Raw genomic sequence first — 27,987 nt, forward strand, 5'->3', positions numbered from 1 at the left:
CACATACAATGACATGACGTATATCTAGGTCTATAATTAGTTAATATAGCTCCAGTTTATAAAACAAACGAAATAGAGTAAAAACAAATTTTGTATGAAATAATTAACTTAAATTCGCTGTATTTTTTTAACTAATGGTATCTGAAGCTATATAAACTAATTACAGACATAGATATACCTTATCCTGTTGTAAGTACAAAGTTTCAGAGCAAACTAGCTCTTTAAAAACATTTTGTGATAAGTGAATTATTTCGGAAATAAACGCTTCGAAAGGAAAAAAATGTGTTTTCCCTCTAACTTTTGAACCATCGGTCCAAAAAATGTGAAAAAATCACAATAATAGTGCTTAATAAACACATTCAATAAAAGTTAAAACAATCGTAATATTATTAAGCCGTTTTTTTTTGAGTTATCGCTTAAAGTCTTCCCTTCTTATTCTATTCAAGCCTGGCAACCCTTATTTGTGCCCGGATTTTCGCAGGCAACCCTATAGCGCTGTATTCGCAATAAAATTACCATCATTTTGATATATAATTCAAGCGTCAGGCAGATGAGTGCAATTATCGATATAAACTCACCTGTTTAAACACGGCAACCACTTAGATAATAGTGACCGGAAAAAGATAGGCAACCTAATTGATTCATGTTGTACAAGTTTCCATGGGAACTTAGTTCGTTCGGTAGGCAGGTCGGTGAAATTTGAAAAATATATATAAGTATATTTTTTTTAAATAAAATATATCCTTAACCATATTTCTTTAGGCAACCCTATTTATTTATCTCCAGGAACATATTTTCATTCATAAAATATGTTTCATCCGTCAGGCGTATCGGTGAAGGTCGGCCATGTATAACGTATCTTAGACTATAATTAGAGTAGTCTTAAACAAAGTCTAAATACGAGCAGCATTACAAAAAACCGGCGAAGTGCGAGTCGGACTCGCGCACGAAGGTACCATTACGCAAAAAACGGCATATAAATCACGTTTGTTGTATGGGAGCCCCACTTAAATATTTATTTTATTCTGTTTTTAGTATTTGTTGTTATAGCGGCAACAGAAATACATCATCTGTGAAAATTTCAACAGTCTAGCTATCACGGTTCATGAGATACAGTCTGGTGACAGACAGACGGACAGACAGACAGACGGAAAGTGGAGTCTTAGTAATAGGGTCCAGTTTTTACCCTTTGGGTACGGAACCCTATAAAAGGAAATTTATCAGAAAAAGCCTGCAACTATAAACTTCTATTCTAGATCAGACCCGCCGTATGTTACGAATCTAGGTTCAAAAATAATCTAGTTACAGTGTCAGGATCTACAAGGAAATTACACAGTACAAGTCCACACGCCATGACAATTAAAATTTATAATAAATTGAATGACACCTTAAAAGGAGAAAGCAACTACATAGTATATTTTTTACAAATGTTACTACCATATAGAAGAGTTTTTCAGCGACAAAGATGTTTTAGTGTGCTGTATACCTATATATTGTGTTCACTGTTATTTATTATTTATTGTAATTTTTTCTGCTATGCCCCATCCGGATTTCATAACATGACGTGTATATTTTTGTATACTTACGTACGCTATTTAGCATGAATAAATGAAATGAAATGAAGGAAACATTGCCTCTTACTGTATTAGCCTATCTATATAATTATGTCTAATTAATAAACCCACGTGAAGTTTATATTTTCGATTGACCTCACACAAAGGCTAGAATGTGGTTTTTACATCCAATGTACGTACTGTACTGTGTCACATACTGCCACATTTTTTTATACCCTGACCTTAGCAATAAAGACCATGTTTCGGTATACTTGCGAACGGCATACAATGAGCAACAATCAAAGGCATTTTCGACTTTATTGAGATAGTAATAGGACTAAAGGTTTTCAGATCATTTCGTCGCCCTGTGTACACGACTACGCTCTTCCGGGTAGCCTTGTCAAGTCGTTGACATCTGTGTATTGCCATTTTGTGAAATGTTAATCGAAACTGATATAATATGAGGAAAGTAACTCACGGGACATTAATTGGAAAGCAAATTATTTATTTAATCTTTCGAGACCCGGACCCATATTCTAGTAAATATAGTAAATGTGGCTACCCAGGGAGACGACGATGCCAATGCAAAGTGCTTTCAAGGTTGCTTCAATTCGTTTACTCCATGGGTTGGGTTTTCATTTACTCTAGTTGCAATGTTCAAAGTAGACACTTGCGCATAGTACATTTACCTACTCACAATCAAATAGTGTTAAATATAAAATATATGTTTACCTTCTCTTTTTTAAACTTTCTGGGACTTAATATCATTTTCGCGTAGTTCGTAGGTCTGCGAATATGGAACAGCTCGTAAAATGCGCAAAAGATTGCGATATTATTTGTAGTTTCCCAAAAAAAATATTTTCCATTATTCATATAAGTAAATAGGCCTTCGTCATCTGTGTCAGATGTTTCAAGCAGCATCGCGGTTACGAGTGTTACGACACTTGCGTTCGTGGCTGTGAACTGATAACTCAAGTAAATCATCGCAAAAACAAGGTAAAACGAGTAATTGATAACAGTAACCTTGAACTCACTTATTCTATTAATTTACAAGAATCACAAGTGCTGTCATGATGATGCTATATAGTTTGATTGATTTACTTCGGGTAAACAAAAACTACTTAATCAAATTAATTTATCGATGAATTAACAGAAAAGTGTACTACTTTATGAAATCTATTTATTTAAGAAATCTATTTTACATAACATGCTAACATGGATGATATAATGGTCGGATTAACAAAGGATTCCACTAGACAGCTGGTAGACATGGTCGTTGCTAATGGTTAACCGAGATCCCTATCACAAGTATTTAATTTGTCATTAGTTTAATATGTCATGCTTAATTCAGATATCTGTGCATGATGGGTGTTAAATCGTCACCACTGTGTGCAAACTGTCAGAAGACTAATGACTTGTCTCACGTGTTGTTGGAATGCGTCCGGAATTCGGACTTGAGAAAAATAATTTTTGGTAGTCTGGGCTCCATGCACAATGGACAGATCAATTGTTGGTTGGCAGAGCCTATATCGGACAAAGCAATCAGTGTTTACCACTTTATTGACCTCTCCCTTGAGTAGGGAACTATGATAGCACCCATGAGGCTGACATGTTCACCTAGAGTGTCCAAAGCCTCCATAAAAAGCAGATAAAAAAAAAATTAATTCAGATAACAGCCATTTTTGCCTTTTTTAAGGTATCGTAATGTTTTCGAGTTTTCGTCAAGTTTTTACTATTGAATACTGATTTACATTAATATGCCTACAAGTGGCATTTCTATTCCATTAATACCATTTAGTGCGTGGGTGCTGAGTGTTGCTGTCACTTTTTTTCACGAATACAATTTTATTTCAATAGAGAATCAATGAAAAGTTTCACAATACATACTTTGACCTAAGTTTTATCCTTATTTGTCTATTTAGTTCCGCTATTCCAAGAACATGATTGATACATGAATGTTAGAAAGTTTTCCTTCTGAACCCATTAAAATCTTCCAATCATTACACAACCACGGTCACGGGTACATTCCAACGAACTGCTCGAATTGTAGTGACAAGGTCGAATTGTGGACGCACTGGTTTTATGGCTCCTCTACACGATGGCCCAGCGTAGCCGTATGCCAGTCCAAGGGACGCAGCTATGCGGTGGAATGAGATAGCAATATCACTTGCTCCCTCTAACGCATAAATGCGTCCTTTGGAATGGCCTACGCTGGGCCATCGTGTAGAGGAGCCAAAAATGACTATTCCATAGCCCAATCTACTAACCATACATCTGTCTTATTTTATATTAATACCTACTATAGGTATTTTGGAATAGAAAACAGAGCTTGAACAAAATAAGTTGTTTTGATTCTATACCAAGTTAAGTGATTTGATGACAACATGGTAAAGAATTTGTGGTTTTTGTACTTGTATTAATGGCAACTCTACGCATTCACGGCTATCATAAATACTAAAATATCCAACAACTTGATCGTGTCAAGTCACAGTTGTTTGTTGCTTTTTTTTATCATACAGTAATGCGTTTGAAGGCAGACTTTTTTACTATTTCCTTATTAACTTAAAACGCGTTAAAAGACAACTTCCCAGTACATCTGTACAGGCGAGTCTTTCTGAAGTTTATTTAAGTAGATCTTGAGTACCTACCTGTTTAAGTCAACACGGCAAAGACTTTGCAGCTATGCGTAATGTATTTAAATTATATACAATCCATTGACACATATACGAAAATATTTTAAACCTGATATAAAATGATGGATTGGGATTTATAGCTATTGTTGACCGGCGAGAACAGTGTTTTGTAATCATTTAGTACGAAATTAAGTTAAACATTATTTACCGGGTAGAGATAGATAACTCCGCAGCGATCGTGTCATAATTTGATAGAAGTTTGACGTTTAAAATAACACTTGGACGTCTGTGCTATAAAAATCGCTGCAGAGTTATCTTGGTCTAACTCTAGTTTATATACAACTAGTGACCCGCCCCGGCTTCGCACGGGTTACAGAAAACCTTTACAAATTATACACTAAAACCTTCCTCAAAAATTATTGATTGGTGAAAACCGCATCAAAATCCGTTGCGTAGTTTTAAAGATCTAAGTATGTATGCTTAGATCTTAGGGACAGACAGACAGCGGAAAGCGACTTTGTTTTATACTATGTACTGTAGTGGTTTTTAAACCGCGTGTCATGGCATTTCTTAAGTTGATAAATAGAGATCAAGGAACTCAATCAAAAAACCAAAAATATCAAACATTTATAGGGACTTCGACAATTGGTGACAGAATTAAAAGCGGTTGAATGTAAAAACTTAAAACTGACTAGACAACGAACTTTTGGCAGTTATATAATGCTCACAAGTCTCACAACACGTCGATGATAAAACTGCTAAAATTGACCGGTGAAAATTACCACGCTCAAATTAGTTAGCGATAAATCACACCCTTCAAAAGGAGAAAAAACAGTATACTGTTTGTTTAATGTTTTAATAGTACTGTACCGTGTAAAAATCTGTGACGCGTGTGGATTAGTATCATTTCCTTAAATAGTTGAGGACGTTGAGGTCGCCATCTAAAACGTTTGTTGCCCTGTATTTACGAGAATAAATCCTCGGAAAAGAATGAATCCGATGCGCATTTAGATAGCAAAACGGTCCAGTTAAAAAGCAGATTTGAAAATACCACAGTTCATACCAAATCAGCTCAGCATTATCAAATCGGCATGTAGTAAATATTTTAAATTCTCTATTTAAACCACTTTTCTAATTAAGTTTCCAATGGCTTACTCTTTTCCCAAGCACAAACTGTAACCGTATTATTAATGATGTTCACGTGAGAATAACGTAGCAACGTAATACACGGATAAATCACAATTCCGTACTTATGACAAATGAAACAGATTTGTCATTTCGTAACCGTCGCTTCTTTCTACCTGAGCTAATAATTATCGAGATTCCCATGCGGCACCTGTACATTGTATTGTAATCGAATCGAAGAACTTTTTGGCTTTAATCTGTTACAAATTGGTGAAAGTTAAAACCTTAAAACTCCCGTATTATATTTCACTTTAGGAAAGGGACAACATATTTAAGCAACATGCCCTTGACCGGTTTTTATTGTTACAACCAAACCCACCGATAAATTTTATACGGCCTATTTTATGCGGCTCTCTACTCTCTACCACATGCCTAGATAATCCATTAATCCAAAGTCAACAATAGGGGTGTACCTTGTACGTTTATTGGTAGAATATTAGTGAGTGAAGGTGTGTCGATCGTTTTATTTACTTTTTTTGCTGGCGCTTTTAAGCTGTGGTTTAGTTGTCCATAATGACCATAATACATATCAACAGAATGCTATCTGTTCATAATTTTTAGACTAGATAGTAATTCTCGACCCTAAATATTAGTCACAGATTCAGAAAGAATCTTATTAATGTCGTAGTGTGAATTGCAATTCTCTGCACCGTCATTGGGTTTCCCACGGCAGCGTGCGCAAGCGTCGTGATCCTGATGATCTTCGGCGATAGCTACAAGGGCTAGCGGTACCGAAAATAAGTGTTCCCAATGCAGCAACTTAGGTGCCAACATTGCCAACATTTAGTATTGAATAGAATAGAATTCATTTATTCATGGTAAACTACATTTCATACAAACGTATTACAAAGAAAAATTATATTTAAAACAAAAAGTATATACCTAGTTACCTACCTAGTATTGGCAACTCTTTTTCCATAGGTTCATTTTAGCAACCAAATATAATCAAAGTTTCGTCTAGCACCTGTTTAAACTTTAAACTGATAGGTAGCTTTGAAATAGAACTACCAACCTTTTGTGTAAGCGTTTTTGTTAAAACACATATCAATACTTTAATTTAAGTGTAGGTATTAGGTATTTCATTTAAGCATGTCAATTAAGCATGTCGTTTTGCAATGAGAGCAAACTCGGATTGTATGGAAGCGGCTTTTTGGCAGTGGGCTCATGTGACTCTTAAAAAGACGTATAGGAAAATTCGAGTAACAGCAAACTGCACCCCTTCAGAATAAATATGTTTGTACAATTTCAATTGTCTACATTTGTAGGACAGACTCAAAGATACTTTGATCTATGATAGATATTTAGGCACTTACGTCCAGTAGGCAGTAGGCACCTAATAAAATCAAATTTAATTCGTCATAACCAGTTGTGGAACAAGTTGCCATTATCCCTAAGACAATTCCAGTCGGTAGCATCAGCATCACTCAAGAGAAAATTACATAAGTTAATTGTGGCTTTCTCATGACTTGTGTTCTAGTTGAGTACTTACTAAGTTTTTTTAGTTTCTTGTGATAATGTATATATATATATATATATTTGTAGTATATATGTATATATTTATAGCCATAGGTAAACTTATATGAATATGTATTTACATGTGTATAATTTGTATTCTAGATTACAGGTTTTAACTATTTACGTTTGATATAATTGAACCATAATTTACTTTCAGTTCATAGTGTTCGTTTGCCTATCAATTGCTCAAAGGTTGACTGGAAGAGATCCCTTATAGGGATAAGTTCGCCTTTGCACATTGTATATTTATTGTTTTTATTATGTTTGTAATCTGTCTTATGTACAATAAAGTGTTTACGTACATACATACATACCCAAACGCAATTAAATATACCTATTGTATCATAAGTAAGTAATCGAGAATATGATATTATATATTATATATTATTATACTCGTATTAATTGGTCTAAATTTATAGTTTTGTGAAATCGTGCTCCACCCGGCTTCGTCATTCAAGATCACAAGGAAGCTGTATTAACTTCAGAAATGGCATCATCGGTCATCCTATTATTATATTAATTATTTTGGACCATTCTTGAAATACTAAATCGTGCTGGATTATAATATAACTAGTATGTATAATAAAATATAATATAGAGTAGAACTGGTGCAAAAGTTATTTATTGATTACTACTTCTCACGTCTACTCGTCGTCGATTTGATTTAAAACTTCAAATCCTTGTTTAAAAGGAAACGAAACGTCATATTACTTAATTATGACAATCTAATTCCTTATTACGAATGAGTCACAAAACACTTAAAACAACATTCCCTCGATATACAAACCTGCATATAAAAACCTGTTAGAATTCGTGTTGGGAAATTAATTACGAGATTTACGAGTATGATTTTGCTACCAAAATATTTATCTTTTTATAAGATCCGTAACTTATTTTTTTCTACTAGGCTAATCTACTTCTGCTATGAATTGTCAAAATTTTGCTGCGCGTCTTAAGCTTTTTGTATTAAAAAAAACGAACTAAGTACTCAATATGTTTTAGTAGCACTTAATCTAACATAACCACTAGATTTTGGAACTTACGTAGTGTAAAAAAACTTGAAGATTATGTTGTTTGAAATTCTATCATCCGTACTTCTTTATAATGTACCTAACATTTTTTTATTGTATTTGATAGTAAATTTCTTTTAAAACAAACACCTTCTGTTTATAGTTAGCACCCACATTACCTAAATGATCGCAATCTGTGTAACGTTAAATCTTGGTGTTGCAACGGCAATTTACTACTTCCCGTGGCGCTTACAATGTAAGTACCATAAATAAATATAAATTACGATATATCCATGGAAACATAATAATAATTCAATAGGTGTTTCAAAAGACACTGCACATAAACAAAAGACCAATTTAATACAATAATATCGATCAAATTGTTATTCGCCAACAGCAAAATTCCTATTCTGTATTCATGCTATTGTATAATCGAATAGTCTTTTGTGATCATATTACATCTTTTGTCTACGAGCCAGATCGTTCAGCATATTTGGAGTGGGGTTTCCCTAGTTTCGATACCAAAACCATTCGCGAAGATCATCGAATGGCATCACGATTCTCACATTTCGAACCAAACGCCATTTGTAAAGTAGCAAGTTTGTTGTACAAAATGAGGGGAAATCCGGCCATAAAACGCTCGACTAGTTCGAAATATATTCAAACGCCGCTCTAAAGCGATTAGGTCGTAAATTTTCTTTTGTTTATGACATGTTGAGAATTGCTAAGTAATTCATGTAATAAATGTGATAACCGTGATTTCGATTGTTTCAGATAACGCACCAAGCTTTTTGTGATACATACTGACATAGTGCGCCGGGGATTTCATCAGTCTGTGCTCCGACTATACGAAGACGGCCGTGCGCCTAGACGGCTCCAAACCTCTCACGGCATTATGCAACCGCAGCCGTAATAGCGCCTCGAACATACATTATATTGACTTAGCAAGTTGACATTTCACGCCAATGCCGCATTACTGAGAATGGCATTGGCGAATTTTACGCTGGCGTCGGTCGCAACGGCCACACCGGCCCTTGTTGATACGTCCCCAGTACCTGGCCCCTTAAGGCTCGGTCTAGACGACCTTCTTTACTCTCCAAAGGACCACCAGCCAGACAGTGACCCTCTAGCAGCTGGCAATGAGCCCTTCGCTCCACCGATAAACCAACAGCAACGAAGGTCTAAAATCCGGAAACGTGCTGGCACCGCCTACCTCCCTCCTCCCAACCAGTTCACACATTATCCTCGTCACGAAGAAGTTCCGCAAAACCCCTACGCGGGACAGCTTCATACCCAAATATATCAGCAAAACAGTAGGTTAGACATACAAATAGAAAATCAACGAGTGCAAGAAGTGAATCCTCAGTACGATAACACGGGGCAGTATGTCCACGATTCGACAGGGGACTATGATTACGAGCAAAGGAGAATAAATCAGAAAAGTGGTCAGAGGCCGCTTTATAATCCAGGCTACTCGGATGTGCCTTATCCACCTGCGACGACACCAAGTCCAACATCTAGTCGAAGGTTCGAGGGTCCCTCGAACCAGAATGTGAATAGTTTCAACTTTGTTAATGGACCTATTTCAACTCCAGCACCATTGCAATCTCGACAGCACATAAACCCTGGAACAAAAGGCGGCAGCAGTGGTAGCAGCAGTGGCCAGACTCCCTCCGATCGTCCTCCCGGTTTCACTAAAGTGGAAACTGGAGGATCCGGTGGTAAAACACAGCTGCACGCCGTTCTCGACTACGACGATGAATACTACGACGACGATACTGGATCAGGTAAAATAATAATACTTTATCTTAATCTTAAAAGTGGTGGTAAAACATAAAGTGGTCAGTCGCAGATAATTTATACGCGTATACGATTCAATGGACAACTCGGGTATTTTATATTGATCTAGATAACGGCTAGTACACGCGAATGATCGTGATCTACGAATAGTCTATTTAAACGTCTAGTAGACAGTGAAGTAGTGCCACGATCGGCCCAATTACTTCCACTATCAGTCGATGGCAGACGTGGCCTTCGGCAGCGGCCGAACAAAAGGAGAGCGTTAAACCTAACCAACTACTTAATGCGTGTCAGTTATCTTACACTTGTCTTATTTTATTCGTGATTAACTTGACTTGGTACACGCCTGAATTATTTTAATAACGTGGGTTTCCATTATTTTATTTTAGTTTTTTTTTATGAAATGTTTTTTTGCGAAATCCCTAAGTAAACTAACGAGACTAAGGCAAACGACTATTATAAATTTAAAGGGTTTGAATTACCTTTAGACCAATGGCCACTGCCAAGTTAGGAGAGAACAAACCTAAACTACCGACAGAGTGGCCCAAGTTACGTAGACAAAGAATTCTAGCGACAAATTGTCATTAATTGTATCCTGAAATTTATTAAAACCTCCGCAAACACTATTGTCATTATCAGGATCATTCATTTCGATTTAAATAATTTTATCTTATCGATTTAGCTCTTTTTATACCTGATAAGAGATAGATATATATGTATATCGTCTAATTTGTTTTTAATTAGGTCTTAATAAATACTACCATCTGGCCTCCTCCATCCGTGCTCCATCTTTTAAATCAATTAGATTGTCGAGTCAAAGGATACCCTAGATTTTTTAAGTTGACCTCGCTAAAACCTTCCACGACTTCAACAACCTCTTACACGAATATCAAAACTATTAGATCAGATGAATCTGAATTATAGAGCAATTAAAAGGACGATTCTGCCAGATATAGCGGAAACGTCGTGACAAGAATCACCCATAAAGATTGCAATCACATGTAAACAAACTTAATTGAATTTTTCATGGTTATATGACTAGACTGCATTAGAACAGTGACAATAGAGGTGGTTGTCACATTATCTATAACAGTTTTCAATGCGTTAAAAAATACTTAAACAATTTTAACTTAATAAATAAATAAAGAGAAGGAGCCGTAAAGCCGAAAAGCACATTCACATCTCAATCCCAATGTGCATGATTATGCGCATCGCCTGACCTTGGTTTCGCTTTCAATCTCTTGCGCACAGGTCGGGCATTCGGAATTGGGCCGCCTGATGTAACCTGTTAAGAGAAAGTATCATATTATTTTTGGAAAACGTATTAATTCCTCCATAACAAAATTATCTAGTGATTCTATTTAAGTAGTTAGATATTTTGAAGAATCATAATTATTACCTTCTTAAAAAGGCTTGAGCATAAACAAGAACACTGACAAAATCACGTCCAACAGAAATCCGGACCACCACGAATGATCATATCGAAAAACAATACATAAGTATTACCTATATAAAATTCATCCCATTCTTCTATTGTCCGATTTTTGCCCCTACAACATCACAATAATCTGGGATTTTAAAGATCACCTCAATTCAGGTTCTTGAACAAGTTTAACATACAACAAAGTTCGAGTCGCATCGTCCAACTTATTTATGTAACAGTGCAGGTTCATAAAGTGTCGAAACAAGAGACGCGTGTGAAAGGAGCTTTTTGTCGTGTAGCATTAAAACGTGCCCGACTGACAGGCTAACTTGTTTACGTCATAATGTATAAGGACACCATTTATTTCGTAGGTACACTTTTGTTGGTATGTACGTTGCCGCTATTTTTTATAACTCTGCACCAATTTTTATTAGGTACCATTGTACGAGTACATACGTATAGGTAGAAATCTTTAGGGTTCCGTACCTAAGGAAAAAAACGGAACCCTTGTAGGATCACTCGTGCGTCTGTCTGTCTGTCCGTCTGTCACAGCCCATTTGCTCCAAAACTACTGGACCAATTAAGTTAAATTTTGGTACACATATGTAAGTTTGTGACCCAAAGATGTACATGTAACGTAAACAAATTAATTTTAAACACGGGGGCCACTTTTGGGGGGTAAATGAGAAAATTAAAAAATAAAGTTTGTCAAACTATATCGTGTTACATATCAAATGAAAGAGCTCATTGTGCGAATCTCAAATATACTTTCGTTATAATTTTAAGATAAACAGTTTAAAAGTTATTTAAGAAAATAGACAAAAAATTACCATTCCCCTCCATTTTATCTCCGAAACTACTGCACTAAAATTTTGAAAAAAATACACAAAATAGTTCTTTACCATGACAGGAAAACCTATAAGAAATGTGCAGTCAAGCGTGAGTCGGACTTTATTACTTAGTTTATGTTTTGTTTGTTTTTGATCCTACGGGTTTTTTAAAGATATTTCACTCACGTTTCACATAAAAAATACATTGTTAAAAAATGTGTAATGTACGGAACCCTTGGAACGCGAGTCCGACTCGCACTTGGCCGGTATTTTCCACTCTCCCCGACCTCCCCGTTCTCAAACATTTAGAAGTGTCAAATAGTCTAGCAATGATAACATACTAAAATAAACATTGATAGCATAAATGCTATAAATGCTCCTGAAAACTACGTCGAATCCAAGTGGCGAAGAAATTACGTTCCAAGTGTACATGAGATAAATTAATGTTTTGTTTTCCGTCTTTGTAGAACCTATACAGCCATAAAGTTGTTACTTCTGTATCATTTGACCTGGTTAATTGAAAGTCTTAGACTTAGGCGTTAATTACTGTGGGGATTGAACGTAATATGCTACTTTATTAAGACTCGATTTTATCTAGTTTTCATACATTGCGTTGGGCGATTCGTTTTTTTTGCTGCCTTTTCGGAAAACTAATACACCCCTTACAAGGCCAAATAATGACATGGATTCTGAGTAAATTTGTGTGGATTCTAGAATCCAATTCAAAACGTGCTTTTCGTAAATCTTTGGGAAATGATAAGAAGTATTGTATATCACACACCAAATTACAATTCTAAAGTTGTTAATTCTAGTAACTGCTTACATATTACATTCATTTAGGCAGCTTATAACGGGGGTAATATTTCACAGCAATAAGTCCAAGCGGCGCGCATAAATATTCCGGACAGCTCTTTCAAATGCTGACCTCACCACGGCGGTACAATCGAATTGCACCAGATTTTAGTACATGGCTTGTTCTTAAACCTAGTAGTACTCACGGTCCTGCTCATAATCATTTAATTTCATTAATTTGCACACACGACCAACATAATTTAAGTATACACCTAGAGGGGTGTACTTACTTAAGTCGCTCAGTACTTAAGTGTCTTAAGTAATACTAAAAACCGGACAAGTGCGAGTCGGACTCGCCCACCGAGGGTTCCGTACTTTTTAGTATTTGTTTTTATAGCGGCAACAGAAATTCATCATCTGAAATTTTAACTGTCTAGTCTATCACGATTCATGAGATATAGCCAGGCGACAGACGGATGGACAGACGGACAGCGGAGTCTTAGTAATAGGGTCCCGTTTTTACCCTTTGGGTAAGGAAACCTGGAAACTAAAATAATTTAACATTTAATTGCTTTAACCTATTACTATCTATACATATATGATTTGTACATATATATATATATGATCACACGTGTCCGTCTGTAAGTCTTTCTTTTACTAGGGCCACCTATCGTTCAAGAACTCTTCCTTCAAGAACAAGTCAGCTAAGTATCTGCTAGCGTATTTAAATAACTGATACTTAAGTCAGTAGGACCTACCTACTTATTAAAATTTCACTTTAGGTAACCCTTCCGCTCTCAAACCAGGACCAAGATTTTGTAGTGAAGGAATATTGGGTCGGGCAACTTTTTCTTTGAATATTTTTGTTTTACATTACCAACACTACTTAATTAGCTTCAAGTCGGACTCTAAAATCCAATGATTACCGAAAAAGCAATTTTGGAGAAAATATCGAAATGTGATAGAAACTGTAATAAAAACAAGTAACAATTAAAATCATTGTATTATGTGTATTCGAGTTAAGGTAACACAGCTCAGATAGGAAAGCACATCAAATATTTTATGTAGGTATTTCATAACAATCACTGATTTATATTATATATATTATATTATCATTTCTTTTATTAATTTTATTTTCTTTTTCTGTTTTAAGAATTTGATTTGTTCTCTGAAAGAGCTATGAGTACGTATTTGTATGAATTATTGTACATATATATTTTAAATCAAATTTCTATAAGGAAAAGTACCTACTATATGTAATTGCATGAATTCTATAGTAATTTATTAGATTTACTCGTAATGCATGTTTATTATAAGATGTTATATTTTGAAAAGATGTGTCCCGCCGGTCCCATATTGGGATACCCTCCTCCAATTGAGGGGGGATTTTAATTTTCTCGAGGCAGAGGTGTAGGGTTAGAGCCGGCGTAGCTTTATTTGACGTAAAGTATAAAAACTATCTTTATCTGTGTCAAAAGTGAGCAGTTACTTGCTCCTGTAGTTGGCAACAAAATTAGGCAGACTTAATTTGTCGCGTGAGTAATACAGTATATTTTTAATTTGGCCTTAAAATAGCTATTGGTGTATTAAATTATGTGTACACCGATAAGTGACTAAGTATTCGTGGAAATCAGCCTTCGTCACAAATATGTTAAGCTGACTTTATAACCATTAAATTGGCTATGCCCTTCAACGGTTATCTTGCTTGACAACTAATATTCAAATAAGTTCAGCGTATGAGACAGACAGACGACTTAATTTTCACATACTAATTTCGAATATACGAGTAGAACATCGGGTCCGAACTGATCGGTACCAAAGTGCAAAGGTACGCTTAAACAGGTACAGCTGCAAAACAAATATATATTTTTACTTGAGCTTATCAACATCAACGTTGTGTTAAATTGATATTATACTTAGGTAATTACATTCATGTAATATATATTGGGGATCTCGGAAACGGCTCTAACGATTTCGATAAAATTTAAAATTTGCTATATAAGGGTTTTCGGGGGCGAAAAATCGATCTAGCTAGGTCTTATCTCTGGGAAAACGCGTATTTTTGAGTTTTTATATGCTTTCCGAGCAAAGCTCGGTCTCCCAGATATTGTAGGTATTATGTCAGATCTTCTATTCTATTCTAAAGCTAGTGTTTTGAGGAGTAAAATACCAAATTGGAACTGGAAATCTTAATGTACTCGTAAAGTAGGTACCAACTCACACTCGAATGATGTTAGAACCTGCAACCCGGAGTGGGTTGAAGATTCTAACCTTATTTATAGTATGTAGTTTTGTATCGTGGTCCGCGCGTTTGCTGAAAGTACATTAAACAGAGGGGGGAAGGAAAGGCTGTGAAAATGGAAAACGGTGGGTCGTACCAAGTACCAATACCAACACAGGCTAGTGATCAGTGCACAAAAAAAGGAAGCCTTATCTTAGGTCTCAAAGAGTCGAAATCTAAAGTAAAAGTAAAACAAACAAACAAACAAGAACCGAATTAAGTGTCTCTCGTCAATAACACTCAAATGAATCTATAAAACATGTGGGCCGTGTGAGCGTAAACAGACCGGTCTCCACAAACAGCACCCGTTCACGAGTATAAGGCGTATCTCAGCCATCGCCTACCTCAACCTTCCATTGGGAAAGTTCATGACAACGGTACCCCTAAAAACATTAGGTTTTTATCACTTTTACTACACTTTTACTTAGTTCGCAATGGCTCTCCTTCTTTCTGATAACTGCTAATGAGGATGAAAGTTTTCCGATTTTCGCTAATGAGAGCTTTTGATTTTTTTGGTGGTTTACGTGTTAATGGTCCTAAGACATTTAGCAATCGGCATTAGCTACAGAGGACAAAATCTTAGCCATTTATTACGTACGTTGTATTAATTGAGTTTTTACACTGAGACATTTATCTACCTACTCATGTTCCGTTAATTGCGACCTCAGCATTATTTATAGTTAGACACGTTAATTTATTAACAGTCTCGAAGATTTGAGGATGCGCGGCATTGGCCAATTTGAATCGTTATCGGAAGCAAGGTCGTTTGAATTCACAGTAAAATACTTGGAAAAACGGTAATCTGTAGACGTTTTGACGCATATTATTTCAATGTTCGTTTTGGCATTGGGATTTCTTTGCTCCCAAGTCCAGACGAATAAACCAGTTAAGTATAGTTAGATTAACTTTGAATGTAAGCAGAGTGTGTCTTCGCTGGCATTTACTAATCCAATATAAAATAGAATGCACAAGGTTGTTGACACGTAAAAGTCTGATAAATGCAGATGACCTGTAATACAAGCGGAAGGCTTTTTTCAATTTAATTTCCTTGACTTCCGCTTACTGTATAACAGGCTGCGTAGCCAACATGCCAATCGCTAACGCTCCGTAGCGAACGAAACGCAACTGTCACTGTCGCACTAATATGGAAGAGCGATAGAGAGAGATGTCTACGCTACGCCATAGAGCGTTACGATTGGCAGGTTGGCTAAGCACCCAGGTCTTCTTCTTCTTTGTCGTTTTCTCATGACCGAAGTTCGTGACGACTGTGGCTAAATTTCAGTAACGCTCCCCAAGTCGCACGTATTAGGGCCAGATACATAGCCCCAGTTGCGTATGTAATGGGGAAGGGCGGTGTAAGCTAATTGTAGATGACGCACTTTCCGATTCTATATACGATAAACAATCTATAACGTTTGTCATCTCTATGCCTTTTCGACAAGACTGAAATGCCTAATTGTGTCCACTCCTCTGTCTTGTCAGGTTACCAGCATTTATAAAACGGCCCCCAGTAAATATGCAGTGACGTCTGTGTACGATTGCTCTGTACTTACTTGTAATTGCATCTCGTTAGTATGCACAGAAGTCTAATTATAGCATTAAAGACGCCGCGATTAAATACACTGGAGAAGCCATAATCTAAATGGTCTTAGGGCATTTGCTATAGTTGGAAATTATCTAGTATCTACCTGTGATGGTTCGAAGATGAGAGTGAGTGTGTGCATTGGTAACAGTTTGAGACATTTTACTCCAGTATATGCGATAGGACCGTGCACGACTACAGCGCCACACGCGGTTAAAACACACAACTAAGTATATTAGGCTCGTATTTTGTCACAACTATTAATTAAGCTAGAATAAAGTAAATCCTAATGTGTTTAGTATTGTTTTTGTACTTTACTTTTATATCCATATTGTAAAATGCCTAACTTAAGAAGAGAAATAAATAAAGGAATATTAATAGAATAAATAGGAATAAATTTTTTTTATCCAATTACAACGAATTTATGGAAAAATACATGAAGCAATTTTCTCTAACTATTTGAATAGTTTGATCGTAAAAGTTTAATGTCGTAGCTTGTTTCACATATTAATCAATGGAGTCTAAGCGAGGTAAAACCAATTACTGTAATGTTTATGTATGAACGCGTCAATCTCTTAATGTCTTCTTTAACGTTACCGACACTTGCTTAAGGCGAAGATATTATGCATGTAGTTGTGTCAGGAATTAGTTTGATTTTATAAGTGATTTGAAACAAGTTCTGTTAACAAAATTACAACTTAATATGTAATTAAGCATGAAAAGGTAAGAAATATACACATAAATATCCATACTTCGTAACAAACTTTCGAATTTAGGTCTAGCATTAGTTAGAAGTAAGATTAGAGGAAAGGATAATAAGATATCAAAAACGTGAGGCCGATTATTTACATTTTATTTACATACAGAAAAGATAGATATAACTCCGTAATAGATGGATACAGTAAGGAAAAAACGTGCCTCGAAAATCCACGAAAATTTGATTCTCGATCAGATGGCGCCACTAGTTTTGGCCTACTCTCGTATAGAGGGCGTTGACTGTTTCGTTTGTTATTTATAATTTTAGCGCATACCAGTGAAAAAACATGGGTCAAAATCATATAAAAATAATTAATGCAACTAAAAAAATCATTTATCCATATATAAACATTTTAACGTATTTTTATAAATCTTCATTTTTAGTTTTAAAGTATGTCGATAGATGGCAGTGAATTTACAGTGGTTACGAAATTTACTATGACAGTACCGCTCTATCTTATTATATCCTCATTGCATACAGTTATGTTTATGTATGCACAACTAAATCATATAATTTACAATATTTATTTGTACATCACATTGTGAGTCTCCCCGGCGGGCATCAGCAGGAACAGCTCCGTCCACATGGCTTCTCCGGCGCCACACTCCGTCAGGATCTGCGCCTACATAATTATGTATTGCGTACGATGTCTGGGATCGCAATCGAGACATTCGAGACTCGCGCTGGCTTGCCGTTTCAGCCGAAAGCAAAGCGGTCTGCCTGGCTAGAGCGCCACTGAGTCTCTCTCCGTGGTCTTTCTCAGACTCCTGAGACCGTGCCCCTTGTAGCCTCAATACGTTGCGAGACCTTCGCAAAAGATTCGATTGTTTTCAGGAAGGCATGGTAACGCGTATAAGATGAGAGTCCCAAATCGTTTGATATTTACTCCGTAAACGACATAGGATTTTTTTTTTTTGTAAGTACTTACCCACCTACGTCGCCATTATTAAGAGGAAAGAGGACGGCCGGTTCTCCATACAAACGTAGTCCCCATTTTCCTCTCTGGATATTGACATTATGGAAAATATTTGTACATAAATTTGATGTACACTTACCATAGCTACGCTATGCCCTTACGTTTGACTTTTTTAGATTTTTTATTTAGGTTCAAAGTCAAGTTTAGTTATATATTTCATGTAAATCGGTTCAACTGTTATTGATTCCCCGTACAATATTACACCTTCCTTTTCAGTTTTAAGGGATTTTTTTTGGATAAAAACTATCCTATGTAGATTCAAGTTCCGCACTCAAAAAATGTTAGACCTCCATACAAACTTTCAACCCCTTTTTTACCACCTTAAGGGATGAATTTTCAAAAACGCTGAAAGTAGTTTTCTTGCTTTTAAATATAATTAAATTTACACCCAAGACAAACTTTCATCCCCTTTTCAACCCCCTGAGGGGTAACTTTTTTGTAATCGTCTATAATGCCTTTTTAAGAAGTTTCAAAGCATTTGTAATGGATTCAAAATTGCAACCCCCTTTTAACCCCGTTAGGGGATAATTTTTTAAAAACGCTGAAATCACGTGACCTGTATTATAATAATATATGCCCACATACAAAGTTTCAAGTAACGCACTCGAAAAAAAATATGATCTCCATACAAACTTTCAACCTTTTTTTCATCACCTGAGGGGATGAATTTTCAAAAACGCTGAAATTAATTTTCTTGTATTTCAATAAATACGCTTTATTTATATACAAGATATATACAGTGGTACTACGTAAACGAAATTAATAACTAGTTTAAAACTAAAATAGGCCCTTGAGGCATTGTACCAAGGATGCTGGTGGCATTTCCTCGCTGTATCGCAATGCTGATACGTTGTGCGAGGAATAATATATCTTTTTACGAAGTTTCAAATTGCTAGCTTAAAATAAATCTTGAACCCCATACAAATTTTCATCCCCTTTTTAACCCCGTTAGGGGTGAAATTTCTCAAATTTTTATAGCTTAAACCTGGCCGTGGATTTTTTCGACAGATTAGTAAAATTTGCATCAAAATCCGTTCAGCCGTTTTCACGTGATCCGCGGTCAAATAAACAGACAAACAGACAAAAAATCTCAAAACTGTTGGAACGTGTTCTGTTATCGATTCTAAGTATCCCCGGCTAATTTTTTGTCGAATATTTTTCATGTACAGACTTTCGACCCTCTTCCGCTTTATTATATGTATAGATATTCTGTAATTTGTGTCTCTGTTAATGTCTTGTTTGTCAATGTTTCATTTTGTCAATCCCTAGTTTTTATTAGAAAAAGTTCTAGGTATACATGAGCAGAATTTCCGTCAAAGAATATTTAGTTACTATAAATCAATCATCTTGAGTTTTCTGTTAGACCAATTTTATCCTGTAGGTACAATTTTTTTTTCTCGAATAAATGCTTTTTTTTCAAGTCTGCCATATCTAGTACATACGCCCCATAATCCCCTTAACTGGCTACATGTAGAGAGATTAGTAGTTTTGTAACATTTGACCTGAATAGATGACGCGCCTAGCTCTCTGATGAAATTACCTTGTTTTTGTTGTAATGCCTATGACATGATCCATAAAGTACATGATTTACATTTGAGATGAACAGGTATTTATACGAGTAGGTACGTATAATATAACAGTATGTCATTAGAAAATGTTTTGACACCTTTCATTTCGAAACGTAGGATTTACATATCGGAACCAAGACAACACCACCATTTAAGGGGCTTACATTTTTAAATAAAACAATTTAAAACGTTTGAATACATGACGAAATTCTAAGTCTTCTGAGGACAACTAAAAAAACCGGCCAAGTGCGAGTCGGACTCGCGCACGAAGGGTTCCGTACCATTACGCAAAAAACGGCAAAAAAAAAACACGTTTGTTGTATAGGAGCTCCGCTTAAATATTTATTTTATTATGTTTTTAGTATTTGTTGTTATAGCGGCAAGAGAAATACATCATCTGTGAAAATTTCAACTGTCTAGCTATCACGGTTCATGAGATACAGCCTGGTGACAGACGGACAGACAGACAGACAGACAGCGGAGTCTTAGTAATAGGGTCCCGTTTTTACCCTTTGGGTACGGAACCCTAAAAATGCGTTTTTTGACAATATATTAAACGCTTTAGGATTCCTCTACCTCTATGTAGTTATTTACGAAAAACCTAGGTACTTGTTCTTAGTTTTCTGATATCCATCAAATATTAGCTTAGAATTAAAGGAAGTACCTATTGTTTAATAAGCTTAAAGATATGATCCACTTAACATTGACTTGGCTTGACTTTTTGGCGTCATCGCACTCTAGACGAGGTCAAAAATTCCGAATTCTTAGATGATTGTGCTATAAATTGTAGTAGTCTGACCAAGCTTACTCTGCGCGGACTTTGCAATGACAAAGTGTGACAGGGTCATCATGATGTCAAATTTCTATGAAAATATGTCATTTTTAATGACACACACTTGTTTTGTCAAAGACGATGATAACTCTTCACCTTCTACTTCTTCGCTTAGACGGACTCGGGTTTTTCATTTTATTTGTATCCTACTATCATTTGTGTGGGACCGATTGACGGACTAGGATAGGACATACTCTAATAAACTTCTACTTTCATTGCTCTTGAATACAGTTACAAGTATGTAGTATGTAGTTTTTTGTGTTAGTTTTGCAAATTAGGATAGAACAATTCTAAAATAGGTATATTTTTTGTGAAATTTCCACACAGCATAGATACTGAATGAATAACCATTCATAAAATACGCAGTTAAGAGATTTGAAATACTTAATACCTACTACCTACGTACAGTGTTCACATTAGTAATATAAACATTATAATTCTTTGAACTTATAAAAACGTTTGGCTGTTTGAGTTTTTCGTGTAAGCAAATATTTGAATAAGCGTGTGAAGTGTATTTCGATTGACCCTCGTTTTTTAAGAGGGGCAAGGAAGTCCGAGGTATCTTCACTATCTTCAGTTTGCAAAAGCGCCGGCCTACGATGCACGTTGCGTGCACTGTGAAAATATACGCAAAAAAGTTTTGTGTAGTGTTGTTTTTAAATCGAGTCAATGAACTGCAGTTGCTTATCTGTGTGTGAGTAATTTGTACTGATTATATGTGGCCATTAGAGAAGAGTCCCTACGCTTCATTTGCAATAAGGACCATTTTATCAGAATTAATATTGGTATTTCAGATGGAAACGTCCGTATTGCCCTTGAAATATAAGGACCCTGCTGTGATGGAAAGCAAAATATAGTGCTTAATTACTTCGGTCAGTTTAGTGGGTTAGACCATACACTTTTCGTTCAAATAGTTTGAAACGGAGCTAAACTACTTATTTGTAACTATTTCTTACGGCCAACCCACATATTTGACTAACTTCCAATGCAATCAAATTTTAACGAACTAAGCAAGCGACTTTATTGCCCACAACACTCATCGATATCTTGCGCAAATATGAATTCGTCACTTTTGTTTGCCGTATTAAGAAAAGGCATGCAACATGCATATTTCAGCAAATTAGGCAAATAGTGTTGGACAAAGAGGCATTAACATTTTTAATTGATATTATACATTTAATGTGCTCGCGTACTTGTGTAAGTCGCTGCGGGCAAAATAAATAAAAATAAAAATGTCTACCTACCCTACATACATATGTTTTGTGTCTATTTTGCAAAAACTTAATAAATTAACACTTAATGTTAAATAACAAGTAGAATTATGTTAATTCATACAATAAGTATAGTAATTCATTTTATGAGTAATAAAATTCTTTAAACCTAACTAGTTACGTTTGCCCAGGCTGTATCCTAATTCTTCGGGTAGGTACATCTTTGTCAGAGCTGTGCTTTCAATTTTATTTTCCCCAACATAAGACGGTCTTTGACAATCATCTTTTGTGAAACCATTATTTACTATTTTAGTAATAATTTAAGGTTATGTTTTGTTTCCAGATTCGGGCCAGCCTGCTGTGACGCCGGTTCAAGGGCCGATTCTGCTCAGAAACGGATCAGTTCCTGTGGTGCCTCTCACCTCCTACCAGACTGTTAATAATGGATCATTCTACCAAATACCAGTAAGTTACCCGTCAAACATTTTTAACATCGACAATGTATTTAGAGTGCACGTTAATTACGTAACAAAAGACATATTTATAATGCGAAATCAAATATTTTGAACCTCTTAAATGTGTCGACGTTAAAGGATTAAATATGTTAGGTATAAGCTCATGCAGAATACAAAACCACAGCTTGACAAATTTAGATTTTTAAGTGAGGTAATAAAATAGTTAACTTCTTTTAGGACAAAACTGTTAAAGAGCGTGTCAAATAAAGCCACTTGTATGTATGTATGTCAGTTGTTTTCGCCGGACAACGGACCGTATTAGGCAACGACTTCCAGTTTTGTATGAGGCTACTAACAGCTATTATCTTCAAGAAAACAAGACATCGTCACCTAACACGGACAATAATTGCCCGGTGAAAACAACGAACGTATACAAGCGGCCTAAGGGATGAGGCTTAATTTGCATTAAATAATGCCTAGCAATATTCTATAAAATCCAGTAACTTTGGGCAGATGTAAGTATTTAACGCAAGGAGGAATGTAGCAATTAAATAGGCTATTAATTAGAGAATGTAGCAATTAATTACATTATAAAATGTAGCAGTTTTATTCATACCAAAACTACCTATATCTATTTACGCTTAACATTTTGTAATTGTTTTATAAAGAATGGGTTGATCTGATTGGTTTGGTATGAATTCAATATTACCTACTATACGTGTACGTAGGTATCTTTTTTCTTCAAATAGTGGCAGAATCGTAACACAAATTAACAAGCTATTTACTAAACCATCGCCTTTAAATAAATTTTGTTCTCCGAAGTTTAGTGCAAAGCTAGTTATCTGGAAGGTTTTATTATCTCCACACATATTTATTTATTATTTTGTTTAAAATTAACAGTTTCATGTCAAATGCGGGTCAAACACACCAAATCTTTGGTAAACAAATGCAAAGCAAATAATTATATATCGTGTTGCTCAAGTTAAAATATTACTCAATTTTCTTAATAAATATGTGCTTATTGCACTATGTATAGGAAGGCAGTATTCGAAGCATTCGCTTCATTTCATAACTCATAACTAATTTAAATCTGTGTAATGTCATATTCATTTAGTGCACTCAAAAACCTCAGATAATTCTATAAAGATGCATGCCATACTGCATGTTTTTGTAGTTAGTGCATCAACGTGATCCAACAATTTTTGCCCATATCTAGACAAAATCAGTAACTAATTATAAAATTATTATATACTTGACACTTTTTTGCACGAAGAGCATAAAAAACAAAGATATTATCATATCAAAGCGACTTCGTCTTAACCTACAAAACAAACAACTATGCGGAATGGTGATATCAATATCATCGTACGAGTTCCCGTCCTTCCGAGTCCCACAGCCATCGAAAATTGTAACACGCTAGCATTCATATTGAAATTAATACAGTCAGTACCTTGTTTTACTGGCTGTACCTGCCACAGCTTAGTCAACAACATAGGTGATAATTGTGTGAAGAAACCACTCACATGGTGCGCGTGTCAGCAAACAGTCTAGTCTAGAACTAGCGATTTGACGAAATTTCGGTTTATACTCGTAAGTTTTAGCACAAATCGTGTATTTTTCGATGGACATGTACCTATTTATATGGTTTACCCATGAGTAATTTGTTAATATGGTTAATTGAGGGCATAAATTATAGTCGATAAGAGCGCAAGCGAAGCGTCTTCATTTCAGCTTATGCAAAAATGCTTTGGTACGAGTATGTCCGGCTGTGCGGCTGTTCCCTACTCTACAAGTCGAATTTCTCAACCAATCTCATGTACAAGTTTGGGAACAAATCAAATTATTTTATTAAATATTTTGATTTGTGTTTTTTAAAGTAGTCACACTACTATATATAAATTAAAAACTGTAATAGATGTCATATATTAAAGAAAAAGTGACGAAGCCCTCCAGTTTATATATAGTAGTGTGACTACTTTAAAAAACACAAATCAAAATATTTAATAAAATAATTTGATTTGTTCCCAAACTTGTTCATAGATGGCAGCACCAGTCTCTCTCGCTACAACGTAAATCCGTAAGGAGTTCGTTTAGGAGGTGCAAGCGCGCACTGCTTGCCCTTAGAGCTGGTCAAAGACGCCTAGTCTTACTAAGATGGCATATAGTCGAGAAATTCGGACGGGCACCGCCGTGGCGGGGTGGCCTAGGGGTTCATGGCGTTAGCCGCGATAGCTAAAGACGCCGGTTCGTATCCGGCCTTCACCACTGGAGGGCTTCGTCACTTTTTCTTTAATATATGACATCTATTACAGTTTTCAATCTCATGTAGTTTTGTGAGCAGGTTCGATAACTATATGGATTTTTATTTTTTTTGTTATATAGAATTTATGAATTTATTTGACATATAGAGAGAACTAGTGCCTACGCCAATTCTCGGGATTGTTGCCAAGCGGACCCCAGGCTCCCATGAGCCGTGGCAAAATGCCGGGACAACGCGAGGAAGATGATTTGACATATAGATTTGCCCACATTTTTTAGCCCTTTATTAAATGAGCCTACTTAAATCGCAAAGCCTAGATAATCTGGAGTGTAACTCGTCATAACACCACGTGCATACGTGCAATTGTCTTTGGTCATTAACATTCGAACTGATATTTACATAAATATTACTAAAATTACACCAATCAAACTAAGCTCGACATTTCTTATGGTAACAAAACTTCCGTGAGACACAGACATATTAAATATATTAATAACGGGTCACTCACGTGTTTTAAGTCGAAAACGCTCGACATGTTTCACTCCGTACCGAGGAGCGTCATCAGGAGCTTGCGGCGGCGGTGGCGGAGCGTTTTCGACTTAAAACACGTGAGTGACCCGTTATTAATATATTTAATATTTCTTATGGTATTAACAAACAATAAACGAAATTAAAGAAAAGAAATAAACAAGAAACAGTCCCCAAAGATTATGTATAATGTTATTTATTTGAATTCCTTTCAATAATGTCGTTTGATATTTAGGTATCTATAAAAACTTACCTGCTGAAATAAAATTCAGAGTATTCTATAATAATCTTTCTATACAACTATTACATAATAGAAATGAATTATATCCAATGTATTGTTGATTTATAGTTTTTCAATTATAAAAGGATATTAAACCTCTTCTTGCGTTAAGTATACTTAACCCGTCCGATCTTTTTTCCTTATTGAATTGAAACCGAACCTTAAAGCTTAGTGGTTTCGTAAGAAAGGTAACAATAAACCAATTTAGCTAAAACGTGCAATAAACTGTGTAATTTATGTAAAACCGAATATAAGTAAGTCGATGCAATAAACCGTAGCAAAATGTCATCCACTTATTTCGCAATGCGCCTAGCGGGGTAAGTACCTTAGGGCCTTTTTACACCTTGATTAGTGCGAGCTCATTACATTTGCTGCTTGCGTTTTTTTTTTTTTTAATCTGGTTTTTATGGAGGCTTTGGACACTAGGTGAACATGTCAGCCTCATGGGTGCTATCATAGTTCCCTACTCAAGGGAGAGGTCAATAAAGTGGTAAACACTGATTGCTTTGTCCGATATAGGCTCTGCCAACCAACAATTGATCTGTCCATTGTGCATGGATGCTTGCGTTTAGTAACAAATATATGAACTCGCACTAAACATCAGTAATTAATTTGTAAACTGGCCCCAATACAAGGGGAGGACAAAATATCCGTCCCGAGCGTAACAACAATAAAAGTCGTAAATCGATTTACATCTGGTAACTGTGCGGAAAAGTATGATTATTATCTATGAGTATGTTGTTTTTGCCTGAAAATAAATGATTTAAATTGAAAATACGTACCTACTAAGCTCATGGTTACCTTGCAATATTCACTAGATATTACTTCAATTTCAGAAATAAACAAAGACTGACAATTGATTGATTTGTATTTGACGTCATTACTTGAATAAGTTGTATCCCCCCATTAACACATAAAATGAGGTTACGGTACTAACGTGTAATTAATTAGCAAATCACTCACCAATAAATTAACAGCAGGAATTTTAATGGTGTAATTAAAGCAAAAATTACACGTAAATTGAGATTAATCAAGCAACTCTAGAATGCTTCGTAGCTATGCGTTTCGTCTCCATAACATCTCCATCTCCATAATGGGCGCACTAAAAGCATAGACTTGTTAACGTAAGACTTAATATTGTCTTCGGTTACCGCGATAATTACTCATGAAACAAAACTATGAAAACAGATTATATCGCGTATATTGAATTTATAATACATCCCGACGTTTCGAACCCTTTACAGCGTTCGTGGTCAACGGGTGACTGAGGAAAAACTACAAAGTGCAAAAATACCCACATACTAAAAATAATGAACCATCATATACTATAAACTTTAAGGCTGGTTGTACACGCAAAATCGGTTCATAGTTCAACGTAAGACTTGTTAAAATAAATCAAATGCCGCCTAAGCTTAACTTGGAATGGTTTAAGTAAGGAGAAGTAAGCGTATGAACGCTTGCTTCTAAATTCTAATGCACGTGCATTTACACAATGAATGAAGAAGCAATTGATCGTGCTGATTGAATTGTAAAATCATACTGTACTGACTCTGTCCGGAAATTTTCCACTTTCGTTCTCAGTAATTTTTCTACTTTCATCATCTCCTACCGGAGATCGGTTATCATAAGTGCTACAAGGCTTTTAGACACAGCCCCGTGGAGTAATAATCGTGTGCCCTGGTTGAACCTCGTTCGAAAATTTTTGAACCCGAGTCTCGTTATGATTCGGGTGGTCACTTTCCCTGTTTTCTTCTTTAAATAAGTGGGGAGTTTATAACTGCAAATATCTACAAATGCTTAAAAGACTCGATCGTAGGCTATTTCCATACTTTCCATCTAACTCGTGTTTCCTAAATCGTCAAAGCTCAAACTCTACTACACGTGATTGAAATTGCGGCGGCGTAGGACCGCAGGAAACGTCCGCTCAACTGACTCACTGCGCGTGGGCAAACCACAGATAAAGTACGTGAACGATTTACATTAGTGCCTGCGTGGCTGCTGGGAGAGCATTCACCTTGCTGCACAATCTATTATCTTTCACACGTAGTTGCAGTTTTCCTTTGCATTTCAAGTAGATAGATATATTTAACTTGCAAACGAATATAAAAACATTGAGAGTCAACTGAACTAAGTAGTCGTGAATATAAAGAAGAATCACTAAAACTAAATCAAACTTTTGGTGCGTCTTTCAATTCCAACGAGCTGTAAATCTCGCATCGCTGGGCCTTTTCTTTACCTAATCCACACTATCAGGCAACCTTTATGTGCCTTATTTTTTCTTTTTTGCTTAATACGAGTATGTATGCTGGTATTGCCCCATCTTTATGCGAAATGTGTATGTATCCAATATCCATTACTCACACTTCCTTCAGTTGCTTCCTCACAGCAGTCCCTCACGTTGGTTATAACTATAGACCATATAGTAGGTCAAGATCAGTATAGAAAAACCGGAGAAGTGCGAGTCGGACTCGCGCACGAAGGGTTCCGTACCATCACGGAAAAAAACAGCAAAAAAA

At 35.9% G+C, this 27,987-nt stretch overlaps 1 protein-coding gene across 1 annotated transcript in view; it reads left to right on the forward strand.

Moving 5' to 3' along the window:
• LOC134746664 (protein spaetzle 3) overlaps nt 1–27,987 on the forward strand; it is a 40,106-nt gene that overhangs the window by 2,025 nt on the left and 10,094 nt on the right. The window contains exons 2-3 of the mRNA XM_063681170.1: nt 8,671–9,683; nt 22,292–22,413. Coding sequence (XP_063537240.1) covers nt 8,879–9,683; nt 22,292–22,413 — 927 coding nt within the window. The 5' untranslated portion in view covers nt 8,671–8,878. The remainder of the gene's footprint in view (nt 1–8,670; nt 9,684–22,291; nt 22,414–27,987) is intronic.

The sequence above is a fragment of the Cydia strobilella genome, chromosome 13 (genome assembly GCF_947568885.1).
Source record: "Cydia strobilella chromosome 13, ilCydStro3.1, whole genome shotgun sequence".
In the NCBI taxonomy this organism is placed as follows: domain Eukaryota; kingdom Metazoa; phylum Arthropoda; class Insecta; order Lepidoptera; family Tortricidae; genus Cydia; species Cydia strobilella.